At 37.6% G+C, this 18,306-nt stretch overlaps 1 protein-coding gene across 21 annotated transcripts in view; it reads left to right on the plus strand.

Moving 5' to 3' along the window:
• Hdac9 (histone deacetylase 9) overlaps window positions 1–18,306 on the plus strand; it is an 857,477-nt gene that overhangs the window by 283,014 nt on the left and 556,157 nt on the right. For 15 of the 21 annotated variants that reach the window (XM_046463549.2, XM_058585328.1, XM_046463550.2 and 12 more), the window contains one exon: window positions 9,737–9,856. The exons of the other annotated variants lie outside the window; for them this stretch is intronic. In XM_046463549.2, coding sequence (XP_046319505.1) covers window positions 9,737–9,856 — 120 coding nt within the window. The remainder of the gene's footprint in view (window positions 1–9,736; window positions 9,857–18,306) is intronic. 21 annotated transcript variants of the gene reach the window in all.

The following is an 18,306-nucleotide window of genomic DNA, read 5'->3' on the forward strand; positions in this document are numbered from 1 at the left end:
ACAGGAATGCCTTTGATTTATGCGTGTTGATTTTATATCCTGCCACTTTGCTGAATTCATTTATTAGCTCTAATAGTTTCTTTGTAGACCCTTTTGGGTCTGCTAGGTATAGAATCATGTCATCTGCAAATAGTGATAATTTAAGTTCTTCTTTTCCTATTTTTATGCCTTTAATTTCTTTCGTCTGTCTAATTGCTCTGGCCAGTGTTTCGAGAACTATGTTGAACAGAAGTGGTGAGAGAGGGCATCCCTGTCTTGTTCCAGATTTTAGAGGGAATGCCTTCAATTTTTCTCCATTCAGAATGATGCTAGCCTGAGGCTTAGCATAGATTGCTTTTACAATATTGAGATATGTTCCTGTTATCCCTAGTTTTTCTAGAGGTTTGAACATAAAGGGATGCTGTACTTTGTCGAATGCTTTTTCCGCATCTATCGAGATGATCGTATGATTCTTATTTTTAAGTCTATTGATGTGGTGAATAACATTTATTGATTTCCGTATATTGAACCAGCCTTGCATCCCAGGGATGAATCCTACTTGATCATGGTGCACAATTTTTTTGATAAGTTTTTGTATCCGAGTGGCCAGAATTTTATTGAGGATTTTTGCATCTAGGTTCATTAGAGATATTGATCTGTAGTTTTCTTTCTTTGAAGTGTCTTTGTCTGGTTTAGGTATCAGGGTGATGTTGGCCTCGTAGAATGAATTTGGAAGTTCTCCTTCTTTTTCTATTTCCCGAAGTAGCTTGAAAAGTATTGGTATTAGTTCCTCTTTAAAGGTTTTGTAAAACTCTGCTGTATACCCATCCGGTCCTGGGCTTTTCTTAGTTGGTAGTCTTTTGATGGTTTCTTCAATTTCCTCAATTGATATTGGTCTGTTTAGGTTGTCTATATCCTCCTGACTCAATCTGGGCAGATCATATGACTTAAGAAATTTATCTATGCCTTCACTATCTTCTAATTTATTGGAGTATAAGGATTCAAAATAATTTTTGATTATCTTCTGTATTTCTGAAGTGTCTGTTGTGATATTGCCTCTTTCATCCTGTATGTTAGTAATTTGAGTTCTCTCTCTTCTTCTCTTCGCTAGCATGGCTAAGGGTCTGTTGATTTTGTTTATTTTTTCAAAGAACCAACTTTTAGTTTTGTCAATTTTTTCAATTGTTTCTTTTGTTTCGATTTCATTAATTTCAGCTCTGATTTTAATTATTTCTTGCCTTCTACTTCTTTTGCTGTTGTTTTGCTCTTCTTTTTCTAGGATTTTGAGATGAAGTATGAGATCATTTATTTGTTGGTTTTTTCTTTTTTTAAGGAATGAACTCCAAGCAATGAATTTTCCTCTTAGAACTGCTTTCAATGTGTCCCATAGATTCCGATATGTTGTGTCTGCGTTTTCATTAATCTCTAAGAATTTTTTAATTTCTTCCTTGATGTCTTCTATAACCCATTGATCATTCAGTAACCTATTGTTCATTCTCCAAGTGATGTATTCTTTTCCCTTCCTTCTTTTATCGTTGATTTTCAGTTCCATTCCATTATGATCAGATAGGATGCATGGTATTATCTCTACTCCTTTATATTGTCTAAGAGTTTCCCTGTGATATAATATATGATCTATTTTTGAGAAGGATCCATGTGCTGCTGAGAAAAAAGTGTAACTGCTTGATGTTGGGTGGTATATTCTATATATGTCAATTAAGTCTAGGTTATTAATTGTGTTATTGTGTTCTATAGTTTCCTTATTCAACTTTTGTTTGGAAGATCTGTCCAGTGGCGATAGAGGTGTGTTGAAGTCTCCCATGATTATTGTATGGTGGTCTATTAGACTCTTGAACTTGAGAAGAGTTTGTTTGATGAACATAGCTGCACCATTGTTTGGGGCATATATATTTATGATTGTTATGTCTTGTTGGTGTATGGTTCCCTTTAGCAGTATGTAGTGTCCCTCTTTATCCCTTTTGATTAACTTTGGCTTGAAATCTATTTTATTTGATATGAGTATGGATACTCCTGCTTGTTTCCGAAGTCCATATGAGTGATATGATTTTTCCCAACCTTTCACCTTCAGCCTATGTATTTCTTTTCCTATCAAATGCGTCTCCTGTAGGCAGCATATTGTTGGGTCTTGTTTTGTGATCCATTCTACTAGCCTGTGTCTCTTGATTGGTGAGTTTAAGCCATTAACATTTAGGGTTATTATTGAGATATGGGTTGTTCTTCCAGCCATATTTGTTTATTTATGTTACTAAACATGGTTTGTTTTCCTCTTTGATTATTTTCCCCCCTTTAGTGTCCTACCTCCCACTGTTGGTTTTCATTGTTATTTTCCATTTCCTCTTCCTGTAATGTTTTGCCAAGGATGTTTTGAAGAGATGGTTTTCTAGCTGCAAATTCTTTTAACTTTTGTTTATCGTGGAAGGTTTTAATTTCATCTTCCATCCTGAAGCTTAATTTCGCTGGAAACACAATTCTTGGTTGGAACCCATTTTCTTTCAGTGTTTGAAATATGTTATTCCAGGATCTTCTAGCTTTCAGAGTCTGTGTTGAAAGATCAGCTGTTATCCTGATTGGCTTACCCCTAAATGTGATCTGCTTCCTTTCTCTTGTAGCTTTTAAAATTCTCTCCTTATTCTGTATGTTGGGCATCTTCATTATAATGTGTCTAGGTGTGGGTCTCTTATGATTTTGCACATTCGGCGTCCTGTAGGCTTCTAGGATTTGGGGTTCTGTCTCATTCTTCAAGTCTGGGAAGTTTTCTCGTATTATTTCATTGAATAGATTGCTCATTCCTTTGGTTTGAAACTCTGTCCCTTCCTGTATCCCAATGACTCTTAAATTTGGTCTCTTGATGTTATCCCATATTTCTTGGATGTTCTGCTCATGGTTTCTTAACAGTCTTGCTGAGCTGTCTATGTTCTTTTCAAGTTGAAATACTTTATCTTCATTGTCTGATGTTCTGTCTTCTAAGTGTTCTACTCTGCTGGTAGTATTCTCAATTGAGTTTTTAAGTTGGCTTATTGCTTCCTGCATTTCTAGGATTTCTGTTTGTTTGTTTTTTATAACCTCTATTTCCCTGTATAGTTGATCTTTTGCTTCTTGGATTTGTTTATGTAATTCATTGTTGAAGTGATCTTTCATTGTCTGATTTTGCTGTCTGATGTCTTCCTTGAGACTCCAGATCATCTGAAGCATGTATATCCTGAATTCTTTATCTGACATTCCATCTGCTGCAGCTATTACCTCTTCTAACGTTGAGTTAACCTGCAATGCTTGTGGTCCTTTCTTTCCTTGTCTCTTCATACTGTTCGCGTTCCTTTCTACTTGGTGAAACTGTTGTGCTATTGAATTTTCCCCCTATATATTTATATTGGTCTTGTATAGTTGCAAAGTCTCCCTCGCAGGTGCGGGCGGTGGCTCTGTCCCTCTGCGGGCCGCTAGGCTTGTTCTGTCGGTGGTCACAGTTCTGTCAACTTTGCAGGCGCAGGCAGCAGCACTGCCCCTCTGCAGGCCTCTGGGGCTGTACTGCCAGTGGGTCGCAGGTCCGCCTACCTTGCAGGCGCGGGGTGGGGCGGCTCTACCCTTCCTCAGGCCACTGGGCCTGTTCTGTCTCTTGGTTGCAGGTCTGGCCTGCTCTGATGGTGGTCACAGTTCCGTCTACCTTGCAGGCGCGGGGGGGAGGGGGCGGCTCTGCCTCTCAGCAGGCCGCTGCTCCTCTTCTGCCGGTGGGTCGCAGGCCCGCCTACCTTGCAGGAGTGATTGGAAGCTCTGCCACTCCGCGGGCCACTGGGCCTTTTCTGTCAGTGGTCACAGTTCCGCCTACCTGACAGGCGCGGGGGGTGGGGGGCGGCTCTGCCCCTCAGCAGGCCGCTGGGCCTGTTCTGTGGGTGGTCACAGTTCCCTCTACCTTGCTGGCGCAGGGGGAGGGAGTGGCTCTGCCTCTCAGCAGGCCGCTGCTCCTCTTCTGCCGGTGGGTCGCAGGCCCGCCTACCTTGCAGGAGTGATTGGAAGCTCTGTCCCGCCGCGGGCCACTGGGCCTTTTCTGTCCGTGGTCACAGTTCCACCTACCTGGCAGGCGCGGGGGGTGGGGGGCAGCTCTGCCCCCTAGCAGGCCGCTGGGCCTGCTCTGTGCGTGGTCACAGTTCCCTCTACCTTGCCGGTGCAGGGGGAGGGGGTGGCTCTGCCTCTCAGCAGGCCGCTGCTCCTCTTCTGCCAGTGGGTCGCAGGCCTGCCTACCTTGCAGGAGTGATTGGAAGCTCTGTCCCGCCGCGGGCCACTGGGCCTTTTCTGTCGGTGGTCACAGTTCCCCTGCCTGGCAGGCGCGGGGGGTGTGGGGCGGCTCTGCCCCTCAGCAGGCCGCTGGGCCTGCTCTGTGCATGGTCACAGTTCCCTCTACTTTGCCGGCACAGGGGGAGAGGGTGGCTCAGCCTCTCAGCAGGCCGCTGCTCCTCTTCTCTGGAAATTTCAATGTGGTAGTTCAAGTAGTGTGTAATGCTCTGGATGGACATGTGTGTGCATGTGTGTGGAAGTTCCACAGTTATTCTAAAGCAGATCCCAGGATCGAGGGCTATTATAATATGCTAAATTTCCTCTTTGTAGAACTTTATCATTTAAGAACTACACTCTGCAGATTGCCTGCCTGCCAAGATGTAGCAAGGCTAGTACTTATAAGGTTGCAAGGCCAAGCTTTTCTAGAGCTGTTTTATGTGTGAATGTTTCATTTCTTGTATCAAAGGACACTTTACAAATCAATCAACAACACAGATACCTATGCATTTATTAATTAATAGGTAGTCTTAAAATTTTCATTTAACATAATTTAACAAAATAAAACAGAACTTCTACTGAGTAAAACAATAAATATAAGACATTTAGCATTGATCCAGTTATGATAGTTGATATAATTTACAGAAAAAAATTTGGCCAAAATGATAATATAGCAATTTTACAATGTAGATTTAATTTGATCATTGTTCTACATTTGGCATTCTGCTAAAGAAAGTATTTTTAACTGTTAAGGTATGTGGACACAGTTATGATAAAATGGACAGACCTTGAAAGTTCAAGTAAGTTCAGACCTTGAATCTTGGTTTCCCACGAGCTGTGTGATCTGGAAAGCAATTTAAAATAGGGTTTATCAATCTCATGAGATTATTTTAAAGTGAAAAGGAGATACTGTGTGAAAATGCTACATAAAAATAAAGCAGTCTCACTACTTGTTTGGATTGGGTTTTGCACTTTCTTTTGGAAATGTGCATATTTGCATGTCATGTTGTAATTTTGTGTTTGTAGATTGTAGAAGAAATGAATTATGTCAGATATCTTTCATGTTTATATTTTTAGCAATCCAACACTTCAAATAATATCTATGTACTCTTTTGGGAAGGATGGCATTCTTTGTTAGGGTGTTCTCAAATATGATTATTCTCTCAGAATTGGATCTCTTTGATATTACTTAGGATTATAAAAGATATAGTCCATGTGCTAGAAACTTGACATTGTCAACACATATTAGAATTTTTTTATATTTATTTTTTAGTTTTAGGTGGACACAATACCTTTATTTTATCTTTATGTGGTGCTGAGGATCGAACACAGTGCCTCACGCATGCTCACTACCAAGCACTCTACCTCAGAGCCACAACCCCAACCAACCCTTAGAATTTTTTATTTAACACTTTAAACTTCAACCACTGCTCTCCTGAAGCCAATACCTCATTTCCAAGAAAAAGCCTAAAACTTTATTTTTATAAACAAATTTATACTTTATAGCAATAACCTGCATTTTGATGTTTAATCAGAGTTCCCTGTAGAATTCTTGAGTACACGTATTTGGACCCTGCTTTGGAATTCCCATGTGGTAGTCAAGTAGTGTGTGTGTGCATGCTCTTTGGACATGTGTACTTAAATCTAGAGCTGTATGATTTCATATTTATACCATTAAAATTTAATATAAATTTTCTATATGAAAAAACTTGGAGGTGCCCTTTTTCAAAAACTACATATTAGTCAGTAACTGATTCTACTTTAGACTTGGTTTCACACAATGATAAAGTATTATATTTTGAAATATTCATTTTATTAAGAAGGATGTATGGACAAGGCATTCTTTATGTACAATTATTAGTTGAGTATCCTAAGTAGCACCCAAATTGTTTGTCATTTCTGTCTCCACTCCGTATTTGCCCTTCCTCCTCTCTCCTTTTTTCCCTTCCCCCTTTTACCCAGTCTTCCTTCCCTTCCTGCTACATGTGTTTAGTGAGGGGGTACTATGTCCCAGGCACAGGCACTGGGAGTAAATATGAAGAAGAAACATGGAGTCATTCCTGCTCATAGAGAATTTATGTTCCAGGGACAGATGGACATTAAGTAGAGTTTTTAAAAATTACACACACACACACACACACACACACACTCTCACACACTGATTACAGAAATGATAGGGACTATGGAGGTATTTATAGGGAGCAGTTATAAAGGGAACAGACCGTGATATGAATGGACTCACTTTATTTCACAAAGGATGTGAAGTTAGGTCATCAGTATCCTCAACAGCTTGGAAACAGAGGAGCTGACATTCACCCCTCCTCCCACCTTGGCTTCCCCATATATTCTCCTCTCTAATTTTATTTAACCTTTGAGGCTGATCTTGTATTTTTATTTGAACCCCATTTTAACCCTGTAAATTGTTTTAAAGGATAGAGGTCAAGGTGCTAATTTTTACCCTTGACTGCCACTCTTAAGAGGTGGTGCCCCAGAGTTTCACACTCCTTTATGGAGACCAAGCTTAAAATTCCAGGTGTCTGATTACTGGTGATAATCATGTTCAGTCAATATATTAAAGACTGCAAAATATTTGAAATTTTACTTGAGACAAGTACTTCAGTTAGTATGTTCATACAAACTCTTCTGATTCATTTTTGGGCTGAAGGGTGTCATCTTGTAAAACAAATTTCTTTTTTATTTATTTTTTACTTATGCAATACCTCTTCACTCCCAGTTCCATTCCTAAATGCAAGATTCAGCCTACGTTAAAAAAAAAAATCAATCCTGTGTTAGAAAAGATCATTTTTGCTTCCTAGTTTTAGGCATACCAAGAAGGGTGAGGAGAGGATACAGTTAAAATGTGTAAAAGTAAATGATTAAGAAAAATATGGATATGAATAAAATAGAAGACATGCAGGTTTTAAGTGGATAAAGATGAGAGGAAGAGAATGGGGGTAAGTGGTCATTGTATGTTCATGTCCAGATCTTTTTTATCAAAGAAAGGAAAACAATAAAGCCACATTAGCACTAAGCTAATGAAGCTGTTTATTGTTAAGATATGGTGTTATCAACTTAGAATGGAGTGAAAGGCAAGCAAATGCTTGTTTATTACAGAAAGAAAAACTTCACGGAATCTCAAAATAGCAGTTTGAAGTCAATAATGCTCTTGCATCATGTAGGCTCAGCCTAGCGATTATTCCCTAGGTGAATTCTTTGGGCAATTTATTTACTGTTTTTGCAAAATGTAAATATCACCTCTTGAGAAAATATCTAGGTTCCTCTCCTCCCAGTGGATGTTAATGAGTGTCTTTGAGAATGTAAAATTCTAAGACAGCATTCAGAAATGCAATCTTCTTTTAAAAATGCATGTGACATATGGATAGATTAAAATACAAGGGGTCTTTAAACATTCTGCCATATGGATATTCATTATCTATGACCTCCTCCCCTGGTTACCTGATAATAAAAAGCCAGTTGTAGTGAGATTCACATCAGAGTTCAAAGACAAAAATTCCACATTCCCAATTATTATCCATTAATTGTAGGACTAAAACAGTCAAGAAGGCCAGAGAAGGAGCTCTCCTGTGGCCTTTAACAACGTCACACAGTAGCAATACCCCAAACCAGGTATTGCCTATATATTTCATCCTAGGAAAGGGGAATTGGAAGGGATACTGGTAATCATAAATCCAAACCTGTCATCTTACAGTTGAGGAATCTGAAACCTGCTGAGGTAAAGTGATTTTTTTTCCCAAGGATAAAATACTCAATCTTAAATTCCAAAGTAAATTCATATTCCAGGGTGGCATAATTTATTTCTCAACCTAATCCTAGAAGGTATCCCTGGTAGCTTCAAATTATGAATGTTTTTGACAGCTGCTTCAAAGTACTGTCCTTCTTCAATATACAATGTTTCAAAATAACAAAAACTATTCAAGACAGTTCTCCAAAAAAAAAACAAAAAAAAAACCACAAAACCAATCACAGATTAGCTCCATTTCATAATGAACTCTATCCGTTTGTGATTATTATGTTTTTTTTCACATTTAGCTGATGTCTTCAATTTCCAGGAAGAAAAGAAAATATTTTCATTGTGAATATCGGTGAATCAAGGTTTTGTTGTTGGAAAACTTTTATTTAGATCTCAGAAAACACAGTACTGCTTTAGAGTTCGTTTGCTTTTGCTTTTCCTTTTGTTATATCTTTTTTAAACTTTAATGCATTTGCCAGGTTTTTGCTCGAGACATTAGTGGACTTTGTAGATCTTTAAATTGGACAAGTGGAAAGATGCAGGGGTATAAGTGTGAGCCTGGACTTAGTCAGTGTTTGAGCCGCGTTAGCACACTGGATTCTTTAAGATGTATTCAGTCATAATTTTATCATTTAAATGTGACTGAACTGTGTTTAGCCAATTCTGATACATTTTTAAAAAGAATGTGCTGCTGAGCTAAGACTCTATATGCCATATTTCAGCCCCAAGCAGATTTTTATGACAAAGTCATAAACCCCTGGAAACAGGTTTATAATGGAAAATGCAACTTGACCTTAACTAAAGGAGCCCAAATGCACCTTACAAAAAGGCTCATTTTTGAAACAAACGAAATCTCTTTCTCCCAGGGGTGGTGTCATAGGAGAAAGGTGTATAATAATAGTTGTATTTACCATAAATACCTAACATATTTTATGATGATTTGATTGTATTAAAAAATTTCACCTTATAGATTTTAATAAAGCTACCTATGTGCAAAGTTATTGCAGTTGGATTTCTTTTTTTTCGCCCACTGGTCTCAGTGGAAAGAAGCAAGCAACTCTTATAAAAGGCTTTAGTTTTTAGTACCTGGTTAATAAAAAATAATTTCCTCTTCTTTGGACTTGTTCATGAAGCTGAAAAATGACTCCGCAGGTCAGTGGTGTGTGGCAAAGCTAATTTCTATAAGCTTTTTATCAGGTGGTACTGAGTAAAACAATATGGGGAAACTGAAAAACCCACACTACTATACCAAATTTACCAGGGTGAGAGTTATCCCTGGTGTCACAAAACGGGAAAAAAAAAAGTGACATTTTTTCTTCTTCTAGATTTTTAGTACAATGACGAAAAAAAAAATCTTTGATTAAAAAAAGGAACAAAAGGAAAAACTAAAGCATATGGAAATTTTCAGCTAGATTTAACTTTTAAAAATTGATGTGAATGGCCAAAAATTGATGTAATGGATATTGTTTAAAACACAGTATAATTCAAGTTTTGTTTGTTGTTTTGTCCACAAGGGAACTCACAGTAATAAGGGTGAGTGAGGTGATCCATATCATAGCAACCTGGAAAGTGATTGTCATTCAAATAGGTATGCTCCTCTGCAAGGTGCCTTTTCCCCAAGCATCACATTTTCTCAGAGGAGCTTTAGGAGGACACTCTAATCAAGAAGAATGAGGCATCTTCCCTGGAGGTTCAGTAGAATGTTTGCTCTGTGTCTTGCAGAGCAGAGTAGAGGATCATCACTCCTCTCCAGCATATTCACAGGCCAGCTTCCAAGAAAGAAGCTGGGAGCTGGGCTGCATGAAGTGCCGGAGCTCCTGTGTAGCTGGCAGTCCTCTCCCGGTAAGCTCAAAATCACATTTCTTTCTCTAACTCTTTAGGCTTGGGAATTGCAAGGACATGTTGAAGCAATCTATGCTTAGGAGGTCACAGGTCCCCTTCTTACTCTCCTTGAGCCCAAAAGAACCAAACCCCAGGAACTTGGAGAGTTAATGAGTCCTTCATTATTTTTATTTTAATGGCTAGCTTGGAGAGTTGGAGATAACATTAGATGGAAGAAGGAACATACTGCTTGGGGTCATGTCTCAGAGGAAGGTGAAAAGAGCAAAATAGCTATAATGCCTTTGGAAAAAGTGGCCAAAAAATTTGTTTCCATTTTTTTATTCACTTGGCAAAACAATAAGTCATGTGTTGTATAGATGTGAAAGAGAGATGTTTAGATTGTCAGGTTACAATATATAAAATCTCCCACATAGCTGCTGTTCAGCAGTTGTGTACTTGGTTAAGATAGTGATGGTCAGGAAGAAGGGCATATTCTACTCCTGACGTGGGAGACAGGTGTTAAGGATGATGTGGACTCAGACAAGTGGTTGTTAAAGGAGCAGGGTGTGAGAGCATTCCCTCCCATCAGATGACTTCTTAATTTCACAAAAGTTGAAAGAATGGTCATTTACTAAGAGGGGGTTGAAGAGGTATGAATGAGAATTTGAAAAGAATGGATATAAAGGAAGCAGGGTTTATAGTATAAGAGAGGTTAGTGACAAGTGACACAGAAAATTAAAAGCCCAGCTTCAATTTATTTGAATCAGTAGAGAAGGATGAAGATGAATTAGATGGGTGAGGTGAAGGAACAGCAAGTGTGATGAAAGCAATTAACCAAAGACCTCTGGAAAAGGAAGGGTGGCCTTCAGTGACAATCCACTTCCAGAACTGGTGATCTTGTCATACAGGTCTCCATTTTGCAATTTGCAAAACTAATTTTATCTTAGGTTCTCTTTTTCTATCATAGGAGGGTGTGAGTGTTTAGGTTGGGCCATCAGCTACTGTAGAGGGATATGAGTGTTAAGGATGAGTTACCAGATACTAAATAAGCACAGTACAAATTGAACATCTCTAGACATCTGAAACCTAAAGTGTTCCCAAATCCAAAACTTCAACATGATGCCTCAAGTGGAAAATTTCACACCTGACCTCATGTAACAAGTTGCAGTTAGAATGCAGATACACTAAAAATTATATATGAAATTACCTTCAGGCTTACATGTAAGGAATATATGAAACATAAGTATATTTTATGTTTAGATTTGGGTCCCATTCTTTAGGTCTCATGTATATATTCCAGAATCTGAAAAAATACTGAAATCAAAATACTCCAGTGATAATTATTTTGAATGAGGCACACTCAGCCTGTAGTATAATTTGTGTAAGCCTTAAGTGTTGTATGAAAATGATAGGAAACTCTTCAATCTATACTTAATCATTTTAGGCTATTTGTGACTCTTCTGGAGTCTTAGAGTCTTCTTGCCTTTTGTCCAGCTTTTAATACTTTTTAGTCCTTTTAGTTTGGGCATGTCAAAGATTTGCTCTATAAAAACTACCAGAAGTTGGTATTTTTATGAAGTGTTATACATTTATATTGTGACACAGTTTTGAAATTATAGGCTGATAGGAAATAAAATCACTTGATAATCTCCTCCTGTACTCTGAGAAAACCATTTATACTAGAGGAAAGGACAGTTCTCTCTTATCTTTATATTCTCTCCTTTCTAATCTGTACATGTGTACTGGGCATCTCATCTTCCCTCAGCTGCTTGACAGGATTTTATAACTGTTTATCTCAGTTGGAGATGGAGTAGAGGAGAAGAGGAGGGAGCAGCTTTGCTGAGGTTTCATAGGTTTGTTCTTGTGCAAAACACCCAGCCCTTCTGGACCTTCTTTAAACTGGGGACTTTAATATCTTCTAATTTAGAGTTATTTATTATTTACTTTTGATGCTGGATATTGACCCCACCATGCCTACCACACCCTCTGCCCCTCAGCTCCTCAGCTGTATTTAAAGCCATAAGACCTGATTATACTGGGGTGGTAGTGACAGGGGTGGAGAATAATCCTAATAGTAAAGTGGCATTTAATAAACAATGATTAGTGATGTTGCCTCTTGTCAAAACTGTACACAAGCCTGATGCAGTGGCACTTGCCTGTAATCCCAGCAGCTGGGAGGTTGAGGCAGGGGGATCACGAGTTCAAAGCCAGCCTCAGCAAAAGCAAGGTGCTAAGCAACTCAGTGAGACCCTGTCTCTAAATAAAAGACAAAATAGGGCTGGGGATGGGGCTCAGTGGTCAAGTGCCCTGAGTTTAATTCCTGGCACCAAAAATCCAAGCCAAAACAAAAACAAAGACAAAAAATAAAAACAACAAAGACACAAAAACAACTGAAACCCTGAAGTGGATTTTGCCTTACTTGCATCTGATATGGTTTAAACTCCTTAAATCCATGAGCCTTCAAAGTGCTCCATCACACTCTATTCCTATCCTCCTTTTCTTTTTGCTCCATGTTATCCTGCTATATATACACCTCTCTTGCCCAGTTACTATGCATAGTTCACAAGCTGTTTTTATGGCCTCTGGCAGTTTCTCTGGGTTTCTATTTTCTTTTATCAAATTTTTACCCACTCAAAAATATCCAATTCAGTTAGAACTTTTGTTCATGTTGTCAATCCTCTGTTTCCTCTTTCCTCTTTCATTGGCTTTTATTTGTACTGTCCTTTGTGGCACTTGTCATATTCACTTCCTGATTTATGGCTGTTTATATACTTGTTTCATATCTCTCTCTCACCAATCTATTTGGTAAATGCCTTAAGTACCTTTTTGGGAAAGGATTATTTATTAAGCACCAATCTTGCATTAAGCAACATGGCTGGTTTGGGAGTGGATACCAAAGAAAAATAAGACTTGCTTCCCCATTCTTCAGTTCTCAAGGATCTTTCAATCTAAGCAGAGGTAAAACAGGGAAGTAAATCATATAAAAATAATATAATCAGTGTAGCCATCCAGGGATCTCAAATTATTCTGGAAACAAAGAAGTCATGTGGCCCAGGATGAAGAGTTCAGAGAGGGTTTCTTAGAGGAAAAACTCTTGAAGTAAAATCTAAAAAGTTGAGTAGGAGTTCATGGGTTCATGGAGGGTTTTGAATACCAGCCCAGGGTGGGGAGAGTTCTAGGCTGAGGAAAGAACATTAGCAAAGTCAGGAGGGCATGGCACAGCTCGGTGAGTAAAGGAACCACAACCTTCTCAATAGGAACGAAGTGTAGATGGTAAGATTGGATGAGGTAGGAGATGAACCTTGAGTAGAACTCATAGAGAGTTCTCAAATGCCAAGCCAAGGGGCTTGGCTTTTATCCAGGATATATTGGAGCGCCCTCAGAAGGTTTCAGATGTGTGAGAGGCATATGATTGTTGGTTTACAGAATGCAGTCTGGTGACAATATGGGTCATTACTCTGGAAGGAGGGAGCTGGTTAATATTTGGGATTGCTTGTGCTTAGAGTGAATCCTGTATTCAACACAGTTGAATGAAAGGTTGCTTTCATGCTCTTCTTTGATGAGGCATTGCTTTCAAGAACAAGCTCAATCAAAAGCAATGTACATTATTGTTAACCTTCAGGGAGAAAATTTGGGGTAACATAGCAAGTCTAAAAAAAAATCCACAGGAAATCTGATGTTCTAAACAGAGTGATTATATAAAATGCTGGCTGTGGCTGAGGCAGATGCAATCAGAGAATTGTATAGTTGTGAATCAGAGTTGGGTTGGTCCTTAAAGTCCTCTGCTTGATAGTAAATCAGGGGCTTGGGGAAATATGTTTACATTTCACTTCTTACTATATATCTGATTACATGTTTTGAGAACTGGATAGAAAATATCTTTATTTACAAATTTGGAGCACGAATTATATTGACTATATGTACATACAGGCATAGATTTCTTGTTCAGTGTATAAATATAGTGAGGTATATATTTACATGATAAGATACTGCTAATTTGCCATTTTATTTCAGTCAGAAACATATCCAAGATGTAATGAAATTCAATGACTCTAATGGTAAAATTATCATTACTATGGAATACTATATTAGATTTTATGATTTGATCAATAATAATTCATTGGTGAAAAGAGGAACAGACTTAGCTGGATTTTGTTGTTGTTGTTGTTTTGCTATTTCTTCCCTTGGGCTCCAATATATTTTTTTCTGTCATACAACTTAAACACCCTGTTGCACTCATTATTTTGCTTTCTTTTAGATTGAATACTTAGATGTGTGTACTTTAGAGGCTTCAATCTGTTCTCACATGCCAATTCTGACCCTGTTATAGATTGGTATAGTTCTAGTTTGTAGGTATTCCTTTACAATATTTAATTACTGTCACTGATTTCCCCTTCTTGATTATTTTTTCAGTGTCTCTCCACGGATTTTTCCCCCCATAGCCCTCCCTCTACTTATCTTCCTTTCCCCAGTTGGAAATCAGCAGGGTCAGTGTAGATGCACACATAAGCCACAGAGCAGCAGGAATAGCCTTTTTGGTCCCTTCTCAGATGGAACAACTCTTGCTCATCATATTGAAAATACAATAGCCAGCTTATGTTGGCATCTTTCTGGAAAGATAAAGAGGGATGGAGCGTGAAAAGGGAAAAAAATAACTTTGTAAAGTACAGAACAGTTTTGCCAGTGAGAGAAAAGAAAAGAAGAAGAAGCTGGAGAAAGAAGTAGGCGACATTGTTAATAATGTTACCATATTCGAATATTCATCCTTGAATTAAAAAAAATTCTTTTGTAGTTGTAGATGAACAGAATGCCTTTATTTTATTTATTTATTTTTATGTGGTGCTGAGGATCAAACCCAGGGCCTCACATATGCTCGGCAAGTGCTCTGCCACTGAGCTACAACCTCAGCCTCAATTTTTTTTCTTTTAAAATACAATTTTGATAATAATTTCCTCTTACCTTCAATTTTAGTGCTTGAACAAAAGCACTAATTTAGCACTTTAACTTGTAGAATTCAAAAGATGAAAAACCAGAAAAATGAAACAACTAATGGGCTGAAACTCAGACTGCTCAGTTTTCTGGGGATGTCTTCCCTACCCTTGGTTTCTTGTTGAGTCAACTGTGGTTACCTAGCAGGTTTTTTTCTTTTCTCTGAACAAATTTCTGGGTAACATGCCTCCCCTCACCTCCAGGCTTTGTGAGTACTGTCTACCAGAAGTTATCACACAATAGACTACTTTCAGACCATTGCTGGTTATAAATATATGACTTAAATATAAAAACAGTACAATTATGATACTTAGCATAAATAGCATAGGTTTTTAGTCACCAAGATTTTTAGCATACTGAAAACATTCTACAAAAATACTGATAACCTAGAATCTCATTTTAGTCTACATATAATTTAATTGTTTCAAAATTATATGAATTTTTCATAATTATGCCTATACTGTACACAAAATATTGTCCTACTTTTTCATCTGAACATTTTTAAACCATGTTTGCACTTTTGCTAAAACACTTTTGCATTCAACTTTTTTGGTTCCTAATTTTGATGTAGCAGCTAATCATACTGCATATAACATTTTTCTTATATCTAAAGTATTAGGTTCTTTGTTTTGGTTTCTTTCTTTCTCTTCCTGGTTATTAAAAATAATATTACCTATGAATATAGCAATGGGTTGATATAAATAAAATGTGTTACTTAAAATGATTCATCTGAGACAGGTTCTCAGAAATAATCACATATATCTTCTTAAACAGTCTGGTTACATGCATTGAAATTAGTCATAGGACTATAGAAACTATGTATCTGTGAGTAGTTAAAGGTATATGAGGAAATAAAGGACCATCTTGGGTAAATAGTCTTTCATACAAAGATCTGCTGACCTCATTTTGTATAGTTTTCCCCGAGTCCAAAGTCTTTTTTTCCCCTTTTATTCTAGATTTCAATTCTTTCTCAGCCTGTTCAAGATTAATCAACTCCTTTATCTTTAGATTTTATAGACCTACTTATTGAGTGCTTTGCTCTGTTTCTAGAAAAAGTCTGAGTTCTGTTTGATCATCTTTTCTTCAGAACCAAGAATCATTTCTTTTCTGCCCAAAGAAAGTGTTCCTTTGAACATCTCTGTTCTAGCTATCAGTTGTTCACCAGGGACAAAAATGTTGCACATTAAAATCTTGTCTATCCATCGTATTCTGAGGCTTCATACTAGAAACAAATCTCACCGTGGGACCACATCTATTTAGGCAAGGAATCCAAAAATGTCTGAATGATCAACAGGAATAGAAGATTCAAAGTCAGTGCCCAGCCATCTGTGATTGGTCCGTTCATAAGCAAGATCTCTGACAGAAAACAGCCCCACTGCACACAGTCTTTAGCCCAGTATGTCTAGGCACTTAATCAGTTGCATTGTTTGGATTCTTGAACCTTTGCAGAGCATTTATGAGTTAAATGTTAGAGGACCGGGAAGCATCAATTCCATAGAACAATAGTAAACCTTCAAAACTGTTTTTCAGATGTCAGTAGGCACTGTGCTCTAGAGACTATTAAGGAAAAGGATGCTGCTCTTCCCAGTTTTTAAAGAAAATCTGATTGTGTTTCCTTCTGGTAGATATATAAATTCCACTGAAAATTTATTTGAGTTGAGATCCTTTAAGATTGGGTCATAGATGATTTTTCAGATAGAGATGATAAAGTCATAAGAGGTGTTGTCAATTCTAACAGAGTGGATTTGAGATTTGGTCATGATTGTGGGTGGATGGCAACTCAAACTTCCATAGTGTTTGTGTCATGGCATTTTTGGAAAAATTAAATGAGATGATGTACATGGAGTACTTAGAATTATATTTGGCAAAAAGTTAGCTCACAATGAATGTAGTTACTATTCATTTTACAAATGTGAGAAAGCAGAAGAAGAACCAGCCAAATGGGTTTCCTGAGTACATTTTCAGATACATGAAAGCAAGGTTGTTGTTTTTTTTTTCAAATTATTCTATCTATAGGGTAAAGTTCCTGAGTTGTAGAGGCACTCAGTGAAATGGGAATGAACGAATGAATGACTTCCTTACTTGTATCTGTCTGTTTGCCTTTGAGTATGTATATATTCTCTCAACTACAGCAAAATCGGACACCATAATAATACTTCTACTAACTTTTTGGCATAAATCTTTTAATTTCCCTCTTAGGAGGCTAGTTCACATAAACAAAGCTCTAGAAAATAAAATAGCTCTGCCTGGTACTATAAGTTCAGAAAAATAGCCAATTTCTTAATATGGTAGTAACTCCTAGTATGACTAGCTGGGCTGGGACTGAGACCAAGGACCTTGACACTAATGGGCCATTTGTGAAACTTACACAGCCTGAAGTCATCCTATCGGAATGTCCTTAGAAGCCATTGCCATTGTAACAGAAGAGAATTGGGATCCTTTTCCTTTCTTGGAGTGGTTTCTTTAGATTTCTGTATTTTGTGAGTTCTGCCTTTGGGAGCAGGGTTTGTGGTTTGGATACTTACCTAAGAGCAAATAGTCCTAATAAACATGTGATATTTTCTAAGGCAGCCTCTTGCTGAAATGAATGAAATGGCATATATCCATATCACAGCACTTAAAAAGGCACAAATGAATTTGACATAAGAGCAACCTATTCAAATAAAATTCTTCAAGCAGCAAGTTTTTAGAGATAATCAAATCCATTTTTAAACTTCCACAATTTCACTAACTTTATGCACTCCCTACAGACATGATTATCTTATATAAAAAAATAAAATAAAAAGAGCTGGAGATATAGGGATATAGTTCATTGGTAAGGTGTTTGTGTGCCTTTCCTTTTTGGTGATGTTGGTAAAGAAACAGTCCTGGAATATAGCTGCCTTGCAAAAAATTCAAGGAAATGTTTTCTAGGTTTTGCTGACTTGTCTTGGAAGCAAACAAATTATGGTGCAGGGCTGGAGCTTTACCTACTTGTTAATTGGCAGGTTAAACTTTTATGAGTTTCTGGTACCCTGGCGATACATGACTATTAAAATTTGCAGGTGGTTCAAGGGGAGAGAGATGTAAGTTCCTGTGCTAGTAATATATCATAAAAGTGTATATTTCATGTGCCTGTTGTGAAAATGGAGACTTTAATACTCTTACACAATATAAGCTGATTAAGGAATCTTTATGGATCTCATTAACTATGGGTCTTTTTTTCATAGAAATGTGAAAAGTGTAATGCTTATAGACAGAAGCATAGAAGAACATAATTAGCCTAGAGGTACCTCTTTGAAACTGAGTTTAGTTGTACCCTCTGCATTCACCTTCCTACTCTTGGAAATTGCCCTCTGCATAAGACGTTGCTTCTACCATATGAAATGGTATAAATCTGACATTTTAATTTTCCCTTCAGAAGACAGTGTTTGCTTAATTATACTTACGTTATACTTAAATGTTAGCACATTTCCTCTTTTGAGCATGCCTTTTCATCAGGA

This window comes from Marmota monax, unplaced genomic scaffold, assembly GCF_021218885.2.
Source record: "Marmota monax isolate L192 unplaced genomic scaffold, Marmota_monax_Labrador192_F-V1.1 WCK01_AAM20220418_F8-fsc00057, whole genome shotgun sequence".
NCBI lineage: Eukaryota > Metazoa > Chordata > Mammalia > Rodentia > Sciuridae > Marmota > Marmota monax.